General features: G+C 40.1%; 2 protein-coding genes across 4 annotated transcripts in view; both read left to right on the forward strand.

Moving 5' to 3' along the window:
• The window catches only part of ZNF367 (zinc finger protein 367), a 29,264-nt gene extending 20,845 nt beyond the window's left edge, over positions 1-8,419 (forward strand). The window contains exons 3-5 of the mRNA XM_081236949.1: positions 1,794-1,913; positions 3,237-3,375; positions 5,899-8,419. Of these exons, the coding sequence (XP_081093075.1) occupies positions 1,794-1,913; positions 3,237-3,375; positions 5,899-6,121 (482 nt within the window). The 3' untranslated portion in view covers positions 6,122-8,419. The remainder of the gene's footprint in view (positions 1-1,793; positions 1,914-3,236; positions 3,376-5,898) is intronic.
• Positions 8,420-10,622: 2,203 nt separating this feature from the next.
• Positions 10,623-14,664, forward strand: part of SLC35D2 (solute carrier family 35 member D2) — a 51,643-nt gene continuing 47,601 nt past the window's right edge. For all 3 annotated transcript variants that reach the window (XM_081236950.1, XM_081236951.1, XM_081236952.1), the window contains exon 1: positions 10,623-10,827. In XM_081236950.1, the coding sequence (XP_081093076.1) occupies positions 10,676-10,827 (152 nt within the window). In that variant the 5' untranslated portion in view covers positions 10,623-10,675. The remainder of the gene's footprint in view (positions 10,828-14,664) is intronic.

The following is a 14,664-nucleotide window of genomic DNA, read 5'->3' on the forward strand; positions in this document are numbered from 1 at the left end:
GTTTGTTCCACTATGTTTATGGTCATCACCTGTTTCTTTTTTCTTTCTGTTTTTGAAAAGATATATATATATATATATATTTTTTTTTTTTTTTTTTTTTTTTTTGCCGTACGCGGGCCTCTCACCGTTGTGGCCTCTTCCGTTGCGGAGCACAGGCTCCGGACGTGCAGGCTCAGTGGCCATGGCTCACGGGCCTAGCCGCTCCGCGGCATGTGGGATCCTTCCGGACCGGGGCACGAACCCGTGTCCCCTGCATCGGCAGGCGGACTCTCAACCACTGCGCCACCAGGGAAGCCCGAAAAGATATATTTTAATGGTATGCTAGAATACAGTTTTCTTAGCTAAATCCCTGAAAAAGGGTAAAATTTTAATTTTGAATCATTATAAACTAAGTGGCCAAGATGTTTTGACTTTAGATTATTCAGTAAAACTATTACTGAATGAATATCTGATTTTGAGAATTTTTGTATTTTTTCAATCTACTTAGTCTGAAATAACCCCAAATAACTGGTACACAGCTGTAGAGTACATGTTGCTAGTGTGAAATCAGTTGCCAAGATTCAAGACCATGTGGCATAATAAGAAGGTGCCTGAGTCCCAGTCCGATCTACCACTAATCCATTGTGTGTCACCCAGTACTTCCAGGCTTACTACACTGTATGCCAGGGAACTGAGCCAAAGATCTCCATGCTGTAGTTAAGCTCTAATAGTATATGCTTTGTAAAAAGCTTTTGTCTTACTTTATCCTATGTTTATTAACTTGTGTCCAACTGTCACATTCGTTTAGTACATTTGTAAATAATGAGAAATTTAGGGAAGACTCATTACTGTTCTTTGAGTCATATGGGAAGAACCAGTATATAATTGTTAACCAAAGAATGTTTATTCAAGGAATAATAAGTTTAATTATGATTGAAAAACAACCTTTTTGAGTACCTTCTTTAGCCTAGCACTGTGTTGTATATAGGAATTGAAATGGAGTACAAGGTGTTACGCATCTTTGTATAAGGAGGGTACCATGATACATAAACAACATAGGACACTAAGTTAGTGAAGGGATATGTAGCTTAATATTTGGAGGTGGGGGTTGGGGGGTAGGGAGGAGTTTTACTGAGACTACAGGATTGGGAAGATTTGAATGGGCAGAAAAGATAGGGATTTCAAGGAGTAGAAGATGGGGAACTGCCTCATGGCTGGAATGAATCTCCAAGAGGGAAGTAAAGATAAACCCCACTCCCTAACCTAGTAGCTATAGTGCAGGTATTAGAGGACCATTTAAAAGTCAGCAGATAATTTTCAGTTGTTCAAGGAGTATAGTAGGGTTTGGGGTAATTTTAGAGGGTAGTTGCATGGCAGCTATTCTGGAAGTGCTGTGCAGGTCAGAGACTAGAGGCCTGCCAGGGTTCATTCTAGGTGGGAGGGGCTACCAGTCTGACCAGGGGAGGTGGCAGTGGGAAGGCAGGAGTGGCAGACATGTTAAAGAATCAGCAAGAGCTAGCGATTTGGATTGTGGGGTGAAAATGTGGAATAAGTTGAAGATGATAACTTTAAGGATTTGAACCTGGGTACCTAAAAGCTCAACGCCTAAAGAAAATATTGGGCTTCCAAGTGGATAGATGCTTCATATCATCTAAGTGTGCCCTTAGCACTTCCACCTGCAGCTCTGCAGAGGCTGTGACATGTTTTATTGTTGTTTGCAGTCGTAACTTATATAAAGGTTGATTCTCTCTCCCTGCCCCTTCCCCTTCTCACCTTATTGTCTCAGAAATAATATATACCATCTGTCTACTAAGGTGAGAGACCCTATCTGTGTGACTATCCAGACTGTGGAAAAGCCTTCGTTCAAAGTGGACAGCTCAAAACCCATCAGCGTCTTCACACCGGAGAAAAACCTTTTGTTTGTTCAGAAAATGGTATGGTGTTAGGAGTTAAGTTTATGGAATAGCTAGTTGGGAGTTAAAAGTTAGAATATCTTTTGCTTGAATTTTGGGGAAGTGAGATTTTTGATAAAGATTTAATCAAACCTCATAAGTTTTCTTCCTTGTTAATTGTGATCCATGCTCGATTTCCAGGAAATGACTGATTTTTAAATATTCTTTTTAGGTGAAAATCTTAAAGGGCAATTAAAAATGCTATATCCAGTTGTATGCTGTAGAAAAATCTATACAAGTAAATACAACCTTTAGAGTAGGCTTTTACTTTGGTTTTAAACTTTTTAACTGTTAAACTGAAAGAAGCACATTATTGTCGAAATTTTCAGTACAGGAGCGGGGGTGGGGTGGATTTTACCAGCTCAACACTGCTACTGTTGGTAATTTCATAGTTTCTTAAGCTGTTTTTCTTATGTACATTTTTACACAGTTATATTTGAAATCCAGTACAGTTTTGTTCTGTTGCTCCATGGTTTTCTTTTTTTTAAATAGATCTTTACTGGAGTATAATTGCTTCACAATACTGTGTTAGTTTCTGTTGTACATCAAAGTGAATCAGCCATGTGCATACACATGTCCCCACATCCCCTCCCTCTTGAGCCTCCCTCCCACCCTCCCTATCCCACCCCTCTAGGTGGTCACAGACCACAGAGCTGATCTCCCTGTGCTATGCTGCTGCTTCCCACTAGCCAACCATTTTACATTGGGTCGTGTATATATGTCCATGCTACTCTCACTTCGCCCCAGCTTTCCCCTCCCACCCCGTGTCCTCAAGTCCATTCTCTATGTCTACGTCTTTATTCCTGCCCTGCCACTAGGTTCATCAGTACCATTTTTTTTTTTAAGATTCCATATATATGTGTTAGCATATGAACGATTGCCTCAATGTTAGTTATTAAATATTTAATTTGTTTTTAAAATTTGCTTGTTACCAACAAACATGAGGGGCATGTTTTCCTACTTAAACTTTTGTTTACCTTTGGGATGTTTTTTTATGATAGAGTCCAAGAATAAAATTCCTGGGTCAGAGATTTTGAACATTTTTATGACTTGTGCTAATAAATCACTTTCCAGTGGGGTTGAATGCATTTACATTGTGATGACCAAGGTGAAAGAACCGTCTTCACATTCCTCTCAGTGGCATTGATAATATCAGCTTAGGGTTATTTTTTTTTTCTCCTCAAGTTATAGAATGATAAATTTCATCATCTTAATTTATTTTTCTCGGATACCAGAGAAACTGAACATTTTCCATGTCCGCTGGATGTCCAGATTCTGATAACTGTTTCCTTCTGTGTTTTGAAGGCTGCCTAAGCAGATTCACCCATGCAAACCGCCACTGTCCGAAGCACCCTTATGCCAGGCTGAAGCGAGAGGAGCCCACAGATGCTCTCAGTAAGCCCCAGGCTGTGGACAACCAGGCTGCCGCCGAGTGGTTGGCAAAGTAAGGCTCTCTCTGGAGTCTACTGCAGAACACTGCCCAGTGTGGGGGTTGAAGTTGGGGACTTTGACAGTTCTTTCAGTTTAAATAAGTTGCTTTTCTACACATTTTATAAAATAACTTGAAATGGCACTCTGTTTCCTGAAACCACAGAATTGTTAGGAGTTTCATTTGGATCTGTGTGATAGAAAACTACTATATGATATTAATTAGTCTGAGTGCTCAGACCACAATTTATTTTAAAAGCAAGAGTTTACCCCATTTGAAAAGAATGTTTTTTATGTATTCTATTTCATTTGTCATTAATGCAGTCCCTCTTCATTTTCTTTATATTGGTTTTAGCTACGTGTTGATTATTAGAGGGATAGAGACTAGATGTTATTCTAAAGTAAAATTCCAAAAAGCACCCAGTTTAATTTTTTCTAATGGCAACAAGGGGACCAGTATAAAAACATTTCTCTAAGGATATTTTGATTTAAGGAGTCATCTATCACATACACACCAGCAGCAGCTGACTGCCGCTCCCCAGCTTCACTGGCTTCCTCTGTACTGAGGATAAAGTCTAGAATCCCTAATTGTGTTGCTGTGGCTCTGCCTCCCTCTAGCAACACAGCTGTCTCCAGCCACCTGGGCTCCTTGTCTCTCAACAGCACTATTGCTGTTGTTTCCAGGCCTTTGTGCTCACTTCCCTCTTCATTTAGCCACTCTGCTCGTTCTTCATTTCTTACTCAGGTTAAACACCACTTCAGGAAGTTCTTCCCTAACCTGCCCACTAACCCCCAAAACAAACAAGGTTAAATGCACTTAATAGATGCTTTTAAAACACATTGTATTTTCCCTCTCAAAACCTCCTTCACACATTTACTTGTTCAGTGGCTATCTTCCCTGCTGGATCGTAAGCTCCACAAGGGCAGGAAATATGTTTGTCCTGAGTACTGCATCACTTCCTTCCTCTCTCTTCCTCCTGCCTGGCCCCCACTGCCCCATTATATCTAATTTTGCCCAAGCCAGAAACTTATTAGTCATCCTTGTGTTTATCTTCTTTTTCTCCCATCTACTCAGTGACCAACCTATGGATTCTACTTCCTTAACAATTATCAGATTCAGCCACTTCAGTCTTCTCAATCCATTCTCCATGCTGCTGCCAGAGGAGTCTTTCTAAAATGCTAATATGATGCTCAATATTAAGTCTAAGTCCTTTATTATAGCATTCAAAGCCCTTCATTACCCAGTCCTTGCTGACCTTGCTAAGGTATTTTGCTATTTTGCTATTTTCCTTTTTTAGTTGTCCTTCAAGTCATACTGAACTGTTTGCATTTGTCTTTTTATACTTCTGAGTATTTCCAAAACTTTTCTAGTTTGAGTAGTCTGGATTTCCTGAAATCTGGTAATTGTATTTTTTTTTGGTATGTAATTTTAAAAACAGCTTTATTGAGGTATAATTGGCACACAATAAATTGTACATATTTAAAGTGTATAATCTGGTGCGTTTTGACATATGTAGACACCTGTGAAACCGTCACCAATATCACGATAGTGAACTTACCCATCACTTTCACAGGCTTCCTCATGTCTCTTTGTAATCCGTTGTCCCTGCATCTCCCTGCCCTCCTCCACCCCAAAGGACACTGACTGATCTGCTTTCTGTCACTATAGTTAGTTCACATTTTCTAGAGTTTTATACAAATGGAGTCATATAGTATGTACTTGTTCGTCTGGCTTCTTTCAACCAGCATAATTATTTTGAGAGTCATCATGTTGTTGAGTGTATCATTTCATTCCTTTTCATTGCTGTGCAGTAATCTGTTATATGGATGCACCTCCATTTATTTATTAATTCACCTCTTGATGGGCCTTTATGTTGTTTTTGGCTATTACAAATAAAGCTGCTATGAACATGAATATACAAGTCTTTGAATGGACATTTTTGTAGGTAATGGTACTGTCATTTAAATATGCCTTTCTTTGGTTATCAAAGAAGGTGGAACATTTGTATTTTCTCTTGTGAATTATCAGTTGGCTACGTAATAGAAAATGATGGTGCTCTTAAATTTTTGAGTAAGCTCTATGTGTTACACATATTAATCCATTTGTCCTATTTTGTGGGTTTAAACTTCCTCATAGTTAACTCTGTCAGCAGCCATCATTCCTCTGTGGATAGAATAAATGGGTTTCTAATGATTATTCTACTGTTTCTATATTTTATTCTAGTCCATTTCACATATGATCTTTAAGGCAGCTATAGTTTAATGACAAAAACACGTGACTAGAGAGTTGAGTATAAGACCCAGAACTGCCACTTGTTGATTTTGTTATTCTGAGCAAGTCCTTCAACTTCTTGAACTTGAATTTTTTCCTCTGTTATGGAAAAACATGTAATGTATGTGAAATCCCTTTATAACTTTATAAACTGAAACACAAAATAATACTGTAGGAAAGACCTCCCCTTTTTTTTTCTTTAAAGAAAAGTGAACATTTGAGAATGTTATATATACTGTATAAGTAATACGGATGCATTTCATATAGGTACTGGGAAACACGAGAGCAGCGTACTCCCACCTTGAAAGGAAAGCTGGTTCAGAAGGCAGATCAGGAGCAGCAGGACCCTCTGGAGTACCTTCAGTCTGACGAGGAGGACGATGAGAAGAGTGGTGCCCAGCGGCGTCTGCAGGAGCAGCGGGAGCGCCTGCACGGAGCCCTCGCTCTCATCGAGCTCGCAAACTTGACGGGAGCGCCGCTCCGCCAGTAGCCAGAACACTGACTCTTTCCACTGTACAAAAGTACTGCCCAGCGTACTTAAAAAGTAGATCCTTGGGCGTAAGCTAAGCACCTTATTTGCTTATCATAGGCTGCTATTCTGTAGAAATTTATGAAGAATGTCATTGCCCCAGAATATGGGGTGAGAGAGAATTGCACTTTTTTTATATGGTATTGGATTTCTTGTAAAGTTTAACATATTGTAAATATGGGACGTCTAGTACAGGGTAGAAAACTACATATTGTGGGAAGCTAGATTTTGCAAGTTTAATGCATTCATTGGAAGCAGTTCTCACAGGAAGCACTTTCTGAATAAGACACTTGTATGAAAAAAAAAAAAAGAATGGTACATGTAGCCAAAGAAGGTTTAAATAGATTATTTATAAGATCATTTTTAACAATGTATATTAGTATGTTTAACAATACTGTAAACACTGAAACAAGCAAGAAAGTATAAGATGTGTGTAAGATATATATTTTTAAATTGCAAAATAGTGTGCCTAATAAGACTAGAGAAATGGAAAACTGACTATTTCGGAAGACTTTCTAACTTACCGACTTTGGAAGAAAATAGGTATTTGAAGATCTTGGTAAGATGAACAGTTCAGAATTTTCAAAATTGGAGTAAAATCAGTCTTATTCTATCTTTCTGAGGCTTTACAACTCACTGTGATATTTAGGTTTGAAAGCACTCGGCACCCTTAGCTTGTTAACTTGGGACCTTTTGCACATTTCATGTTTCTCATTTGCTGAAATTGAATGATTAATCTTGCAAAGTCTAGGTAACTTGGTAATTGGTATTTTTTAAAAATATTATGGGCCCTGTAATGAGATTTGGCAGTTGGATTTTTTTAATAAAAGGGACATCTACAGGGTTGTTTTGTAGTGAACTGTTTTAGATCCTTTGTTAGCAAACACTAAATTTAAATGTACTGCTTGTTTAGAATTATTAGCAAATGGAAGCCTCCTATTTATATTTTCAGTGCATAAAGCCACCTTCTTGCTTTACTTCAGAATAACATGCCAAGCTATTTTGTGTTCACTAAATTTAGCTATCAGTTAAACACTGCAGAAAATATTAGCGACTCAAATAAGTAGGCTTCTGGAATAGTTTTAACTGCAAGTGTGTTAACTTGTGTGGTGGTTTTAAATCATTTTTTCCAAAATAGATGAAGTTTTTAAACACCACTTTATGTACTGAAGCATGAATAGAAAAATCAAGAGCTGAGTAGTTCACCTCCTTTATGTAGGCATAAGCCTCCACCATTTTAACTTGTTTTAAGCAGAAACTAAATAACATCATAGCATGGTAATTTCATAGATTGCTTAATTGGAGTAAACTTCAGAATAAGAGAGGGAAATATGGGCTCTTCAGCGCCTTTTGTTTCTGTTTTGTATTGAAGTAGTAGCCTACAGATATAGGTTAAACATTATCTAAAATGTAGGCTTCTTTATCTCAAAATCCCAACGTGTTGCAGTACACAGATAGTTTAAAATATGTAGCCATGGGGAAGGGGAGGTATGTAAATGTCTTGAAATGGAGCAAAAGTATGAAAGATGATAGTAACAAATAATGTGTATGATGAGGACATACTTTAAAAATGTAATTCCTCTGTACAGTAAATTACAAATCTTGAGGGATTGTGTTGTTTTTTTTTTTGTAACAAGAGAATTTATATTTGTAATGGTTTAAGAATTTTGTTTGTAATCTGGTATATAGAAATTTAACTTGGAGCACTTAATGAGCAAGTAAGAGAGACTATAGTATCTGAATTTTCTTGGGTTAGGTTTCAACATTTTTCTCTAGAATTTTTCCTCTCAAATATGACTTAAGTGAATTTAAAAAGCGTCGTCAGTCTTGGGAAATTTAAAATTTGGTGAATTTACCTAAAGAAGGAAGTGCAGTAAGAATTTAAAAAATACAAATACTTGCCAGTTCACAGATAATAAAATTTAAGGCCTTCAAAAGTAAGAGTTTTTGTTTGTTTATCCTGTCAGCTTTTGCCAACTATAATAGTTATATTCACAAACTTTTTATTTGTATAATTGGAAGTTTTAAGAAATTATTACAACTATTTACTCTAGAAATATTTAAAATGTTCTTTTTTGATATAAGCTGTATACTTGGACAAAATACATTGGCATCTAAAATTTGAGGTGTGTTAACACTGCTTTTTGTTTTAAAAATGTGGTTTACATTCAGATTTTTGAAGTGTTTTATGCTTCATATGGCTAAGTTGTAGTTTGGCAGAGTTAACAGCATAAGAATAAACATGCTGTAATTTTAAAAGATGCTTTGAATAAAAACTTATTTTAATTTACAGTTTAAAGTACATGTTCATTCTTAAACCCTTTATAATTTGTTTTTCTTTTTAAAAATATAATAGCCATAATATAAAAATCTAAAGATGGAAAGAAATGTCAACTATAGCCATACATTCTCCCATCATTATTTTGGTGCATTTTATATTTCATTCCAGTCTCATTCCAGGCATCATTTTAGCATAGTTGGAACCATCATGTGGATTCCTTTTTCTTACTTTAAAATTATGGCCTTTTAGAATATAGATATTCATTTAACTTCCTCATCTGTTTCATTATTACAGTGTTAAAAATACTGGTGTAAAAAAGTATTAAACTATTGCCAGCTCTATCCCAGGCTTTATATTAGGGTAATCAGCAACTGGGATTTCATTTCACTTGTATCCAGGATGTGTTGAATCTGGGGTCAAACCCATAGAATCCACTCAGGGCCTGATTACTTCTCTGAGTCAAGCAAATTTAATTTTTTTATTAGTTATTTTTGGTAGATCTTTAGTTGTTTACTTGCAATGGCAAGGTTCAGCCTGTGCAGGCTTTGTGCAAAAGAATTTCACAAGCAACTCTTTAGTGTGAGTTGTGGTTTAAACAAAGTAAGGATGAGATTTTGACAGTGACTTAAGTTCCTGGAAGTATGTATATAGAAGCAAATTAAATGCAAATATGATTAAGGCTGTCTTTAAAAGTGACTTTAAAATAGTCTTAGACTTCCCTGGTGGTCCAGTGGTTAAGACTCTGAGCTTCCAATGCAGGGGGCTCTGGTTGATCCCTGGTCTGGGAGCTAAGATCCTGCATGCTGTGCAGCATGTGTGTGTGGGGTGGGGGGAGGGTGGGGGGGTGGGGGAAGCGTGACTGTTTTGCAGCCAAAACTTATTTGGAGACTCACTGGAAACACAGTTGATCTTTTTGAGGAAATTAACCAAAATGACTTCCAAGTTCAGATTTTTGGGTTCAACTTGAATATGAATTTATTTTCTATTTTAAACAGTCTTATGTGTGTTTGTTCCTTTCCTGTTTTGGGTAATGTAGACTCTTCCTTTCTGGCTCTTTTAGTGCTAGTTATTTGTCAGAAGTTCTGCTTTAGTTCTTATCAGTACTGAAAATGTTTTTGGTTGTTCAGTGACTCCAAAAGAAAACCATTGCATGGCATCGATATAATTAGGCTCAAATATCTATTTAACTTGAAATCTTTAGCTTTTCTAAGAAGTTGAAATTTCAGATTTTTAAAATTAATTATTTAGAATGAAAATATGGGACATTTAATTGAAAAAATGCTAGAGCAGGTAGACTGGTCAGAGTAGGCAGTTCTGGGAGGCCCTCCTTCAGTTAACATGAACAACAACCCGATGTTTAGATGCACCCATGTAGAAAAGAAATGGGTAGGGGGAGAACCTGCCTTAAAGCACCCAGAAGCAAGAAAAGCCTGGAGACTTTGCACCCACTATACCCCTAGCCATTCCACTCCTACGTATTTCCCGAAGATGAATGAAAATATACGTTCACACAAAATCTTGTACACGAATGTTCATGGAAGCATTTTTTTGGTAATAGCCCTAAACTGGAAACAACAAGACATGCCCACCACCTACCTAGTGAATGGATAAACAAATTGTGGTACTACTCAACAATGAAAAGACTCGAACATGGGTGAGTCACAAAAATAATAAAAGCGAAAAGAGCCTTGAAAGAGTACATGCTCATTTATATAAATTTTCTGAAAAGGCAAATCAAACCTAGGGGGGTCGACCAATGGGACACAAAGGGCACTTTTTGGGGTGATGTACATGTTCTATGTTTTGACTTGGGTGGTTACACGGGTGTGTGCATTTGTCAAAACATCGACTGTGGACTCATAAAATCTGCATTTCATTGTATGTAAATTGTCAGTTAAAAATATTGGGAAAAAAAGAAAGCAAAACAAACCCTAAGTCTTAACGTTTCTCACCAAGGCAGCAGTTTGGAGTATAAAGTAGGGTCTTTAAACTCTCCCAAACCCGTCTCTGTTCTCCTTTTAGACACTGAGAGTGGTGCTTTTGAGGACGAACTCCAGCCGAACCCGCTCCTCCCGCGCCGGCAGCGTGGGGCGCCCGGCAGGGCTCTCGGGCTTGCAGGGTTCCCGCCGTGGCCCTTCCTGTTTCGGCCGCGCCCTCTCCCGCGCCGGCCGGGGGCGGGGACGGAACTGGGGCAGCGCGGGCCGGAGTGCGGCCGAGACTGGCGGCTGCGGGACATGACGGCAGGCCGCCAGGCCGAGGGCGCGGGTACGGACCACGCCTCCGCGCGTCTGCCCTCCCGGGTGGCCAAGCTACTGTCGGCACTCTTCTACGGGACCTGCTCCTTCCTCCTCGTGCTGGTTAACAAGGCGCTGCTGACCACCTACCGGTGAGGCGGGCGCCAGAGGTACGGGCGGGGTCCGCAGGGGCCCCCGGCTGCTCCGCGGCGACCTGCCCCGGGACCTTCCCGTTCCGGCGCCGCGCTGTCCGGCGGGAGCTGCCCCGACCCCCGAGGTCCCCGGGTGGGGGAGAGCGGCGGGGCTGCCTCTGCCCTCGGTGCACCTTGGCCGCGCCCTGGTCAACGGGCGGGCGGGAACAGCGAGCGGGGAGCCTCACTGCTGACTCCCGTGCCAGTGTGGGCGGCTGTGTGCTCGGCACAAGGACCACGTTTTCACAGGGTCGGGACCTTCAGAGTGTTCTGAAAACCAAACCACAATCTAGCAAAGTCATTCTACTGTCAGTGAGTGCGGGCACACCTCACCGCCACTTACTGCTGTAGGACATTCCTCGCAGCTGTGCTTGTAGAGCTACCTCCCAGTGCTTTCACAAGTACTGGTGAGCTGGAACAAGTGATCTGAGTATGTTCTTCAAATGTGACTGTTTTTTATACAAATCAAGATGTTCAACCATCAGAAAAGTCCTGAATGGATAAGTTTATTCGCATTGTTTGACCATTCATTCTCAGATTATCAGCATGTTCATGGAAAAATGGGGAAAACAATTAAAAATTCATATTCTATACTTTTTTGGATGAATGTGCAGTAAACCAGCAAATTTGTAGTTCCTTGAACCTATTTGTAAAGAATAGAAAATCCTGTTTAATTTTGCATTCGTTGTATTGGCATTGAAAGAGTTGTGAATTTAGACCCAGCTCCACCATTTAATAGCTGTGCCTCTTGGGCCAGCCTCAGAGTGGGCAGTTTTTTCAGATGCAAAAGCTGGATAATTACAACTCTGTGAATTACCTCCCAGATCTCTGTGCGAGCTGTCAGAAGTGAGGGCTCCTTGTAAACTATACTGTGCTGCAAGAATGAAAAATCAGAATTTTATAAAGAGCCCAAAGAGACCTTAGAGTATCTTCAGCCCAAAGAGAGCGTCAGAGTATCTTCTTTTTACTTTATACTTGCAAAAGCTGAGACCTACATGAGCTTGGCTGGTTCCACCTCTAACAGATATTTACCAAGCACCTACTATGTGCCAAGCCCATCACTGGCACCAGGGAAGCAGCTGTGAAAAACGCAAAGCTCCTGCTGTGGAGATTCCATATCAGCGGTAGAGACAGAAAATAAACAGGTGGGCTCATGAATAAGCAAGGTGATTTCAGGTATGCTATGAGAGTGCCTGGGGTGGAATGGTTGGGGCTACAGCATTACACACAGAAGAAAATGTGCTGAAGTGGGCATGAGCTTCGCCTGCTGGAGGAACAGAGAGAATGTCATTCTGGCTAGAATGAGCAAGTGGGAGAAGGTAGGCGGGGAAGGCAGAATCACTTCATTCATTCATTCAATAATATTCACTAAGCCCCTGTTATATGCCAGGCACTGTTCTAGGCATTTGCGATACAGAGTGAACAAAGCAGATCAAAATTCCATACGTCGTGAAGCATCCATCCATATTCCTGGAGCATACCCGGAGCCTTCTAGTGGATCAGTAAATAAACTGGTAGAATTTATATTAAGTCAGATGCAGCTGTGTGGTCAGGAGAAAAAAATAAGGAAAGGGAGTTAGGGACTGTGGGCATGGGGAAGAGTTTTCAGTCTCAGCGTGATCAGTGAAGCCTCATTAAGGAGGTGACCGTTGAGCCAAGGCATGAATAATGTGAGGGAGATGGGGGAAGAACATTCCAGCATGGAAGAGTAAGGAGTTTAGGTGGGAATGGTACTAGATAGGGTCCCAGTATAACGGATTTCTAGATTGTGTAGGGCCTTTGTGGCCACTGCGGAAGCTCTGAGGGAGCTTCTGGAAGGTGTCAAGCAAAGGAGTAACATGATCTAACTCCCTCTAGCTGCTATGTTGAGAGCAGATTTTGGGGGACCAGGGTGAAGGTAGAGAGACCATGATAAATAGTTAAATTTAGTCTAAATGCAATTGGAAGTCCCTTGGAAGGTTTTAGAATGGGTAGTGACATGGCATCATTTGTATGATTAACAAGATTTCTTTGGCTCTTGGGTGGGTGAAAAACTGATGGTATTGGAGCCAGGAATCGATTGTAATATTCTAGATAATTTTAAGTGGTGGCTTGGACTGGGGTGGAGGGTAGCAGTGGATATGGAGGGAAGGGATGGATTTGGGATATTTTCTGGTGTTCCTAGGGCTATTGATATTCTTTACAAGGTCTATTAGTGTGTTGCAGCATGCTTGCTGGTGTCCATGGGGAACAGAAACCCTCCCTCAAAGAAATTAGAATGAATAGATCATTTAGTATACAATGCAAGCAAATGAAAGAAAAAGAAAACTTAAACACCTACCGTAAAAAACAAGAGAATGCTATTATAGGCTTTTGGGGAGTGTTGACAGTTATGTCAGTTGAAGTTTGAAGATAAGTCTCTGTTTTCTGCTCTTGACTAAGTAGTGTGCTCACTGACCACGGCAGTCAGTGCCTCCAAAAACATGTGTCTTCTTGTTGGAAGCAGGACCAATAAACACTGGTTAAGTGCTTGGAAGATGAAGGATAGTGTCCGAGCAGAAAGAATTTATATGAGACATCTCATGCTCTAGCCTTTTCATCTTTAAAATTTTGAGTTCCATGATTGAAGGAGGAAATTGAGTTTTTGTCTCAGCAAAGCAAAGCCCCTTATAACCTTATAAGCAAATATTTTCACGTTTCCATAATGTAATATTCAGTTGGAGGGCCCTGTTCAAAAAACATTGTTTATTCTCTCATCTCAAAATAGTTTAGGAGCACGTTTTTGAGGGGAAGAGGGTTGGGGTGATTTGGTTATAACAATAAACCATAGAAATCTGATCCAAACATTAGCTGTTTGAGGACAGAATGTTGTGTTGTAGGATAGAAGGAAGGACCTTTGTGTAGGTAGTCACCTAATTTGCAGGATTACGGGAATGTAGCTCAGGGGATTTTTTTTCTCTTACAGTTTGAGTAGATTGTGTCTGGTTGGGGTACAAGACTGGTGGGTGGTCTTAGTTATTTGTTAGTTTTAGGTCGTCGAGATGCTAAATTTACCTGGTTGGACAGAGAGAGCCTTTGAAGGACTTGGACTGTCAGACCCTGTTGGGGTGAGAGGGAGAAGCACGAATCTGTGGCCACTTGGTGACACTAGTGGTTCTTCGGAATCACATTCATGAGGGTTGTGCAGCAGCCTGGAGTGGGGTTTTTTTGTTGCTATTTTAATACTATTCTCTATGACATGCGAAGATTTCCTAATGATGCTTAGTAAAAAATATAAACTTAGTTGTATTCAGTTCAACAAGTATTTGCTCCATATTTGCTGTGTGTCTACTTTTATGCAATCGAAGTCTTTAGGATCATTTAACACAGTGGTTTCCAAACTTGCTTGGTAATGTGAATCACTTGGAGAGTTTTTTTTTTTTTTTTTTTTTTAAAGCTATTGAATCCAAGTCTCCAGTGGTGGGTGCTGGAAGTCTATATTAAAGAACAAAAACAACTCCTAATTTTCTCTTACTCTGATGAAAACCGGCTCTCTCCCAAAGATGCTGTTCCATTTGGCCCCTGGAATAGGAGCTGGATCCTGGTCACACCCTAGGTGTGGCCAGGAGGTGGAGTTGAGTCCTTGTAGCTTCCCACTGCCCCTGCTCTGTGGAGAGTCCAGACTCAGCACTCACTTTCTGTCCTCTCTGTAAGAGGCTCCTGAGCTTCTGTGGCTCATTTAGTGGAGTCCTGGTATTCCTCTCCACCCAGACTTGCATAAGCCTTCAGGACTTTGGGATACACATGCTGAACCATCACAGCCTGCCTTGTCCCACATCC

Source organism: Mesoplodon bidens, assembly GCF_964165515.1.
Source record: "Mesoplodon bidens genome assembly, chromosome: 6".
Taxonomy (NCBI): Eukaryota; Metazoa; Chordata; class Mammalia; order Artiodactyla; family Ziphiidae; genus Mesoplodon; species Mesoplodon bidens.